Source organism: Puntigrus tetrazona, chromosome 8, assembly GCF_018831695.1.
Source record: "Puntigrus tetrazona isolate hp1 chromosome 8, ASM1883169v1, whole genome shotgun sequence".
Taxonomy (NCBI): Eukaryota; Metazoa; Chordata; class Actinopteri; order Cypriniformes; family Cyprinidae; genus Puntigrus; species Puntigrus tetrazona.
The window spans coordinates 4,850,397-4,860,900 of NC_056706.1; the positions used below are offsets into that span (position 1 = coordinate 4,850,397).

General features: G+C 34.5%; 1 protein-coding gene across 1 annotated transcript; it reads right to left on the bottom strand.

The window, feature by feature from the left end:
- Positions 1-3,389: 3,389 nt before the first annotated feature.
- On the bottom strand, positions 3,390-9,905 carry si:dkey-8e10.3 (serine/threonine-protein kinase SBK1). Its single transcript, XM_043247543.1, is given in 5 exon segments — positions 3,390-4,470; positions 6,922-7,124; positions 8,324-8,353; positions 8,356-8,504; positions 9,537-9,905. Coding segments are annotated over 4 exon segments (1,017 nt in total). The 5' UTR covers positions 8,492-8,504; positions 9,537-9,905; the 3' UTR covers positions 3,390-3,822.
- Between the last annotated feature and the right edge of the window lie 599 nt (positions 9,906-10,504).

A 10,504-nucleotide genomic window follows, 5' to 3' on the forward strand; every position in this document is an offset into this window, starting at 1 on the left:
TGCAGCCACTGTGCTGTATTTAAGTGTTGTCGTAAAACACATAAAAGTCAAGTTGTCGAGTCTGTCAACAAAGTCGGGAATCTCAAAGAGCATTTTCAACATATGCCGCACGACGGTCGCTTTTTAAAGCGCTAAAACGGTCTCACCTGTGCTGTCCTACATGGTGCAGAAATGATCCGAGTGGCATTTATTAAACATATCAGGCAATTAGAGCCTCATATTCGTGCGGTGCGGTGTGACGACTTCATTTCCATTCTAGCGGGCGCTCCAGAAACTGATACTGTACCGACATGTTTACTATTGCTCTAATGGCCCCCAAAAAGGTATTCAGACACTGTCTGGGTATATTTGACTGCTCTGTTCACTTGCCCGACCAATGTTTTGGATATTTTAAGTGGACAAGTCAGTTCGCACAAGTGTAGTTTATTATATTAACTGGCGAGGTTTCCACAAAACGACCAGTGAAAGGGCTGTTATTGTTGTACACTCTGTAAGAAGAGTCTGGCTTAAAGTAACAACCGAAACAGATTATGAGTCATTGCTGAGGAGTCGAGCGTCGGTGAAAGCTGTTAAACCCTTTACCCCATGATGGGCTTTCGGCTGCCTTAGAGGATTTAGTAATGAGGCCTTTGATTGGAGCAGCTCGCGGGGGGCTGCGGTAACATTATCCCGGTTAGCGTAACGCTCTAAATATGCTGCAAAGCGAAGGGAGCTGCCGGGCTCAGAACTGCTGTCGAATCATCAGCGTGACGACACCCCGTCGGGGCGGTTTCTCTAGAGCCGGGCCTAAACAAACACCGGCCCAGAATCCATCAATACCGCACCAGCTGCAGCAGATGCCCGGAGATCTCTGAATGTTCGACAGAAAAGCTTGTAGTGCTTTCGCTGTTCGTGTGTGATAAATTACCGGGGGTTACAAGCAAAGGCCACCGGCGACTTGGAAGCCGTTTCAAAGCGCATTTTGACAGGATAGTATCTGTTTATTTGTCTGAAGGAAGAGGAGATTTATGTAAAGAAGTTTGAAGGAAAGGCTTGTTTGTCCGAATCGTATTTCAAAGACACTTGAAACAACCGCTTACCTCACTCCAGCAAGTCCGCCTTTATTTTTAAACACTTGTGTTATATATTATTCTTTCTTTAGTTAAGTTCAGTACAGAGCTCATCTGTTATGAGCAGCGTGTCAAATCAGTTTTTGGCTTGAATTCGAAGTAGAGAATCGATACTTAGTTGGTTTGACATTTACAGGCAGTTAACAGCCAAATATCTGCATTATGTCGCCTTTGTGTGTGTTTATTTATTTCGAATTTATTACATAAAATGACTTCCTACGGTAAATTCATAGACATTTTCTTAAACGTTAAACATTTATGTGGTTATGGGTAAAGCATCTCTCAAAAATCAATACGGAAACTTTATTTTACACCTTTATTTTATACTTATTATAGTATTTAGGATTACTGCTAACACTGAACTTACCGCTAAACCCAACCATAGCATTATATTACGTCCTGAGATAAAAAAAAAGTACACTTTTAGTTTACATGAAATGCACATACTGTAAAATAAAGTACTGCCGAAATTTCCTTTATATTAAAACGGTATACTGCCGTATAAAAAAGTACGCTAAATAAAAACAAAAACAGTGGTATTGATATGCAAAAAAGGACCGGCATGCATATCATACGCAGTTTTCGCGTGCATATGATACGAATGTACCACACAACCGTTCGGCATACTATTTTTATGCAGATACTTTCTTAGTTTCTTATACAAAATAAAATAATTTGAAAAATTTGGTCACCAAACAGTAGCCATTGATTTCCACAGCATTGTTTTTCCATAATATGGAGGTCAATGAGGATCATAAACTCTTCTTATTATCGTTCTTTTTAATTTTATCAAAATGTATTTTCTTTTCTGTTCAAAAACCGAAATCGGCGCACAGGCTTGGAACAAATCGAGGATTAGTCAATTATCATTTTTCAAATTTGCAGTCAGTCACTTTCATAAGCACTAGATTTATCCTTTAATAGACAAGGTCAGCTCATAAGCTCACAGCAAACAAGACAGCTGATATGGAAAATATACACATCTTATACAAATATACAAAACACGATTCATAAAGTATCATTTACATTGCAGTTATGAGAAATGTGCGTCTTCTGTGTGTTTTTTTTGTGCACTGGACCCTCATTTCTCCTAGAAGTAGAAGTGACAGGCAAAAAATACAATATGGATCATTACGGAAAACCTTATTTTGGGTGGAGGTAGAGGATTGAATTGTGCGCGTGCGGTATTTGATATAAAAAAAGGGCGGGAGACGGTCCACTCATTTAATAATAAATGAGAAAATTGTACCCAGTTATGTTTACAGTATGGTTGTTTACTGTATGTATGGTCCAGCCTGAAAAATAAAGAAATAAAGAATTTGCTAAAAATTCAATGAGATAAAATAAACTTTTTGTCCCCGGTATGAAATACTTTGTTTATTTAAATTAGTGCCATCAAACGATTAATCGCATCCAAAATAAAAGTTTTTCTTTACATAATACATATGTTTGTACTGTGTACTTATTATGCATTTATTAAAAGAACACACATACAGTATATTTAATATAAAAACGTAATATTTCTTAATACGTGCATGTGGTTGTATTTATATACATAATAAATATACTCAAATAAATTACGTAAAGAAAACTTTTATTTTGGATGCAATTAATTGTTTTACAGCACTAATTTAATGTATATTACTTATTGAGATTTTGGTCAATATGGTATCTGTGTCCTCTGATATAAAAAGGGTTGTTTTAAAAAAACGATTCTTAGAGACAAACAAAAATTTGACAAAACAAACATTTCCGAACATAAATCACAATTTCTAGCCATGTGTGCATCAGAAAGTTTTGCTAATATACTCAAAGCTGTATTTTCAAATAAACATACAGTATAATTTATGTATGTATAAAATATGTATTTTTATGTAGTTTAAAGCTGAATCATAATAATATGGTAATAACACATACATGTTTAATTTTAAAATATTTAACATTTAATAAATTGTATATATTTGCTATATTGTAGACATTTTTGTATTCCTTAAACTAAAAAAAAAGTCAATATGATTATATACGTATAGTACAAAAATCTAAAATATATATATATATATATATATATATATATATATATATATATATATATATATATATATATATATATATTTGTATATATATATATATATATATATATATATATATATACACACACACACACACACACATATATACAGTATATATATACAGTATATATATATATATATATATATATATATATATATATATATATATATATATATATATATATATATATATATATATAAAATGTGTGTATACAAATTTTCTTCAAACTTTTTCCTTTACCTGCTCTTTAGTAATTCATATATTAAAAAAATATTTTAAATTATACATTTGATCAGATTGAGTGTTTTTTTTTTCATTTCTGGGTACAATACACAATGCTTTTTCTCCATCAAAAATGACTCTTAAAGAGACAACTAAATATATCTTTTAAAAGTGTAAGTGCGACTTAACTAACTACTTGACTTAACTATTTACAAATGTATTTTTCTGTTAATTACAGCATGCCACAATCGATGTTAATGAAGTATAAATTGTATTTAACCGATAATACCGACCCGCGAATGAGTGCCTTCCTCATAACTTTTTAAGAAATCAACACCTCTAATGATCTAAATTCTTTCCAGCGAGCAGCTCTCTGCATTGCATTTGGCACCATATTCTGCTCATTTGTCATATAACACCATCACTGTTCATCACTGTGGCTGCTTCTGCAGGGACTCGGTGTGGATGTGCTGACCTCCCCGTTTTCTCCCACCCACCCGTTGGCGTCCTTCGCTCGCACCCAGTCCTTACCCACGTAACCTTTGACCTCTCCCACGGAGCACCTCTCACCAGGGTCCAGCGCTAACATCCTCCTGAACATCTGCATGCACACGGGCGTGAATCTTTTCCACTGAGACGGCACGGGGTTTTTCTTCGGGCATCTGCGCCAGTCTGCAAACTCCTCGTAGAAATCGTCGCTGTCGTTGCAGCGCTCCCAGGGGAAGAAGCCCGTGAGGATGCAGAAAAGAAGCACGGCAAAGGCGAAGGTGTCTAGAGTGGACTCCACGCGGAGCGGAGGGGCTATCACCTCCTTCTGACCTTCCTCCAAAACCATGGCGCACAGCTCTGGAGCCATATACGGCAGAGTGCCCGAGATGAAGCGGATGAAGGTTCCTCGTCTCTGGGTGAGGCCGAAGTCGGCCAGTTTGACCCGGCGGCACTGGGTGTCCAGCAGCAGCACGTTCTCGGGCTTGATGTCGCGGTGGACCAGACCACGCTGGTGGATGAACTCTAGAGCACAGGAGATCTGAACGGCACAGCGCTTCACTGCGCATTCAGGTATGCCCACCTGTGAGAAAAGAGAAACGCAGTTGATGATTTCCAAGAAATAGAGTTCTCTCCTGTATCAGTTTTGCCATTTTTTAAGTGTAAAAAACCAATCTTGAGAAAAAAATTAAATAATCGAACAGTTGATTTGCTGTAACAGATAACGCCGGAATCAACAAATTTTCGAAATCATATTTTTTCATTGTGCAACCCAGTTAATCTCAGTCAAACTGTAGTTGGGTTATTTTGATTTGTTTAAAAAAATACCACAAAATACAGCTAATTAACGTTATAGAACATAAAAAAATACGACGACGTCATAAGAACATGATTTGGGGAAAAAAAATCTGTAGTTGCAAATAAATTCTTTATTTGTTGATTAATATTTTATGGTATGTTTAGTGAAGAGGACATAAGAAAATGAAAACAAGAAAAACAATGTTCTTTATATGAAATTTTTATATTGTACATGCCAGTTTTTAGGCTCCAGGCTATTTTGTTTTCAGTAAGTATTTTTGATTTTAATATTATAAATAATATATAACATTCAATTTAATAAAATATTCTACATATAAAAATGAATGAACTAATAAAATGCATTAGAATAGAAGTATAGAATATCTTAATATAACACGAATAACTCATCTTAATAAAAATAAAATGATCTCAAATTATATACATTACAAAAAATAAATCAATAAAAAAGGTATATATATATATATATATATATATATATATATATATATATATACCTTTTTTATGAATATATATGTATATATTTGTGGTTTTATATTTTTAAAATGTCTAAAATATACTTTAATTTTATATATCTTTATGTGTTTATTTATATATATATATATATATATATATATATATATATATATATATATATATATATATATAAATTGCTATTATTTTTTATTATATTTTGTTTGCGATTCACATTATATTACACATACACACACACACATATATATATGAAATGGGCCACTATGCTCTGTAAGTTATTTAGGTATTAATAGACTCATCAGTTTGACACTGACACTCATGTGCAGGCAGAAAATTCTCTCAAGACAACATCATTGCACAATAAAATCAAATCTAATGTTGCATGAGTTTAGGAGCCCCTGCGGCGTTATTGCCTCTTTAAATCTTTCCAGGCTTCAGTACGTCTGGCTTAAAGTTTCACTGGATATGCTGAAGTAACAGAGACTCGAGTGGTGACAGAGAAAAGCAGCTGCTCTGCTCTTCCACTCACACATTACACCCTCCAAGATTTCCTGAGAGGACATGTGAACATTACCGAAATATGTCAAGCGTACGTCCCGCTCCAAGTGAACATGCTTAGCGTGTGAACGGGCCTGTAGGACATAGCAGTGCAGGGCAGGCCTGGAGTGAACGAGCTGAACCTTTATTTATCACGCATAATAAAATAAACTTAAACACTCTCATATCACTATCTTCTGATGATGCCTTAATAGCAATAGTGGTCAAAAGTAAATATGCATGTATCTGTTTACTATTCTGACATCTCAAGTCATAGATTATTTTAAACATTGTGCAATAAAATGATAATAATATTTCATTGCTAGAATATTCTTGAAGCTCTCAGATGCTGTTTGTTATTTTTTCGGTTTGTTTCTTGCTATCCCTACATGTAAAAACTGTCTATCACTCATCATTTCTCTAGTGTGAGATGCACTTAATCAGCATCTGTCAAACATCATTCTGTAAGCATGCAAACATCCTGGTCCCTCGGGATAAAATATACTGTATCCATCTAGAGTCACTATAGTGTCTGTGATGATACAGTCGTAACCTTCTCAAGTGTCGGATGCTGATTTAGAACTCGTCTGCCAACGACAGACATAAGGTGACAGGCATCCTTTAAAGTGAATGTCTGGTTTTGTGTATATAAATAAATAAATATATAAATATTGTAATATCTGTATGTCACTTTATATAGCATAAAATTGTCTAAAGACAACATCATTGCATGAAGAGGCTTGAAAATCCCTCATCTGACTTTGATGTGAGTTAAATACAGTTTAATAATACATTTTGGTTTTATTTAAAATATCATAAATATTTGTATGATAACTTTTGTAATAAGTACAGATCTGAATATAAATATAAATTTACAGACACCAAAATGCGATGTTTTGATTTGACCCATGTATGAAATGGACCAATTTGCTTTTTTAAAATAAATACATTTTATATATATTTATAATTTTTATGTATGTATGTATGTATGTGTGTGTATGTATTTTAATATATTATATTTATATATATATATATATATATATATATATATATAATTTATTTATATATATATATATATATATATATATATATATATATATATATATATATATATATATATATATATATATATATAAAATAAATATAAAAATATATATATAACAAAATGGAAATGGAAAATTAAAATGACGTTTGTTTAGGGACCCACCCGTGGCTGGATGATGGCGAACAGGTCCCGTCCCGTCACAAGCTCCTGGGCGAATCCGTAGTGCTCGTTGGACTGGAAGGCGATCCCAAACAATCCCACGATGCACGGGTGACAAGACAGATGCAAGGAAATGCAGTATTCTCTCAGGAAGCCCTGAAGCTTGGTCGAAGTCTTGGGCAGCACTTTGAGAGCCATTGGAGTCCCTGAGACACAATCAGCAGAGAAAAAGAAACAAGATCAGAGGACATTCGGCTTTCCAAAAAGGTGCTCTGGAGACACATAACGTGATGTACAGTCGTAGTGGAAAGTATTTTCACAGCTGTTGGGATGATATCTTGGCATTACGATCTGCGGGAGTGTAAAGAGGAGGTAGTGTTTCATTTAAATAACATCTCATTTCTGCACCGGTCAAACTGTTCCCTGTAATACTGATACGCACACCACAGCATTGCAGCAATGATTCCCACCTTCTTGAACTACAGCATTTACATACTGAAAGAATACATTCTAACTAATACTAATATTTAGCCCCTTATCTAAAACCTCAGTATTCATCCTTTGAATATTTTTTAAATCCGACATCGCCTTACCATAGAAAGGGTAATATTAAAATATTTTAGCAGGCTCCTTCCCATTACTGCGGGGTTTCATTTACAGTTTTTTGGAATCAAAACTTTATATAATTTTGACAAAATGGATTACATATTTGGAAATTCTAAACGAGAAATTTATATATTTGTGTAGAAAACTGCATTAAAAAATTCGGTGGAGTTTCAACGGCACATTGTGGCCTATGCAGACCGCTTATGAATATACGTTTTTTTGCTTAAAGCCGCGGTCCGTAACTTTTTTGTGCTCAAAATGTACAAAATTCAGGTGATAAGCGAGTACACAATGAAACCGTGCTTTTGGTTTGACCTGGATCGCTGTTTCCGATCTGTTTCGGGTAGGTACAGCTGCGGAGTAGCCCGCTATCTCAGTAATTCATCACTGACATAAACAGAAAGTGCCAAAAGCTGTTGGGAGACAGATTTCATTGAAGTTCAGTAAAGGTGTGCAGTTATTTTCAGGGAAACGCAATACTAGCTAGTTTTAGGCAGCTTTTAATCGCATTAAATGATAACAAGCTTACTTTAACGGCCCGCTGTCATTTATTCCTAATATAAAGTGTCAAGCAGGTATGTGAGTGATATATATATATATATATATATATATATATATATATATATATATATATATATATATATATAATTAGATATTTAATATATGCTCCGTGTGGTAATTGAAATATTCAGTCAAATATTAGTCAGCCAACATATATATTTATAACTATACGAGTAAATATGAAGGTGAAGGTATTAAGTGTATAAAGTGAGTAAAAAGTGAGTAAAAAGTGTCATACCCTTGCAGCGGTGAGTGACCAGCAGCACACGCCATACTTGCCACGGCCAATCTCTTTAATGATGTTGAAGTGCTCTTTAATCTCGAGCTGACATAAGCTCTGAGATGTCAGCTCCATCAGCTCGTCTATCAGACTGCTGCCTTCCTCCACCGAGCCCAGTTCAATCATTGCACTGCTTGTCCTGAAAAAAAATTGTGTATATATATATATATATATATATATATATATATATATATATATATATATATATATAAATATATATACACACACACTTTTGTTATTTATATGATTAAAAATAATTAATCAGCAAATATTTAAACACATAGTAGACCCTGCAGACCCTCATGTCTGCAAACCAATTCCAGCCCATAAAAACTAATATAATAAAAAAAATGTAATAAAATTAGCACCTACATTAATTAAAAAATCTTGGAGAAAAAGTAACTGGCTCTAGTATCATATTTTGTCTTAATAAATGGTGATTCTTTTTAACATAAAGTTTTATTATTAAAGTAAAATTGACTATTAGCTTTTGAAACCATTGTGTTGTTCACACACATCGCGATAGCTTAGCTCTGTTTGTCCTCGTCACTCATCACTGAACAATCAACACATTCCTCCTCAGCGTCCAAACACTCACTACATACATTCCTGCTCTTGTAAAGCTCCCGCACTTTTTTGAAGTTCGATACTCTTGTGTGCACACAAAACGTGTACGCAAGAGCAGCGGCGTTAGGAGAATGAGTACAGAATGTACGTGGCACGGGGGAGATTATAATGCGGTATGTGCCTTTATGAGCTCTTCCTTCCTTTTCAGCTTCCTAATTTAAACAGGTTTTGTGAGTTACGCTGCATAACTGTTTATAACCGTTCTTCAAAAATAATAACAACAGTTGCACGCTTACTGAACAAGAAAAATATATATATATGCAAAATATGCATCCACGTTTTTATGCTTAATTATTATTTATGCTTAAAACATAATCATAGCAAATTTACAGAAACCATTTTAAATAACATTTCAGATAAGTCGCATTTGCAGCCGACAAAAATGCATTTGTAACATCGTCAATGCAAATGCTTTGTTTTGCCGCATGCATGAAATAGTACATTCGGACCAGCGCAAAAAAATGCATGCACGGGATTGAATTTTACCAACAAATCTGCCATTGTTAGCTACGTAGTAATGGCTCTCTCTCTGCCCTTCTCTCACCTCTCTGCAGCTGTGCAAAGGATCGGGGCACCCAGACGCTCAGCCAAAGGCGATGCAGAGCCCGGCGATTGAGGACTCCTCTGCTTTCGAGCTGCTGGAAGGCTTTATATGGATGAAGCACCCACTCTGGGAAGAGTTACACTTCTGTGGTGTTGACTCCACCCGCATGGGCAGCACACGTAAACACATGTTCACTCACATATTTCATAAAGCTGAGACGTCATATCACATATCCCCAAATATGTTTATGTACGTTCAGACGCAAACTGAGTCGGCCTAGTTAGGGCGAAAACACAGAATTCGAAATTTTAAAACTGGCTTTTTAGATATAGAGCAGTTCGTGATCAGACACCTGAAACACATACGCGTTTTATGTATCAGGAATATGGTCGCATGTGTGCGTTTATGCACGTATGCACTACGTCTAGCTTTTTAAAGAACAGTTTATCATTGTGATCGAAGGGGACATGCTACCACAGCACCATCAGATTCTATTCTTATCGCCATTCCGCGGTGCTTGTTATCAAACAGACTGTGTTATTTATAAAAACAGCAATATAATAACGACATAACCAAAAAATGCTTTGATTAGTGTGTAGTTCATCAATAGGGTTTCGATTTAAATGAAATATTTAAATGCATTAAAATATCTTACAGCTACGTTTTTAATTCCGCGCAATATGTAATTAATTTTGTATCATTTTAGAAAATAATTTCTGTAATTATGCAACTAAATTAATTAAAAAAAAAATTGTCTTCAGATTTTTGCCTTAAATTTAAGGATGCTTTTTTTTTTACGTATTCTAAAAAAGATTGGCGTAGAAACTATTTTCACTGAGGAACTGCTATGAATTTTACAATTATAAAGATGCAATAAATTTTTAGCATTTTTTTTTACACTATAGATTGATCTGAAAGTGATCCCGGAAACATTTTAGCATATCTTCATTATAGTTTATTTGTTATTT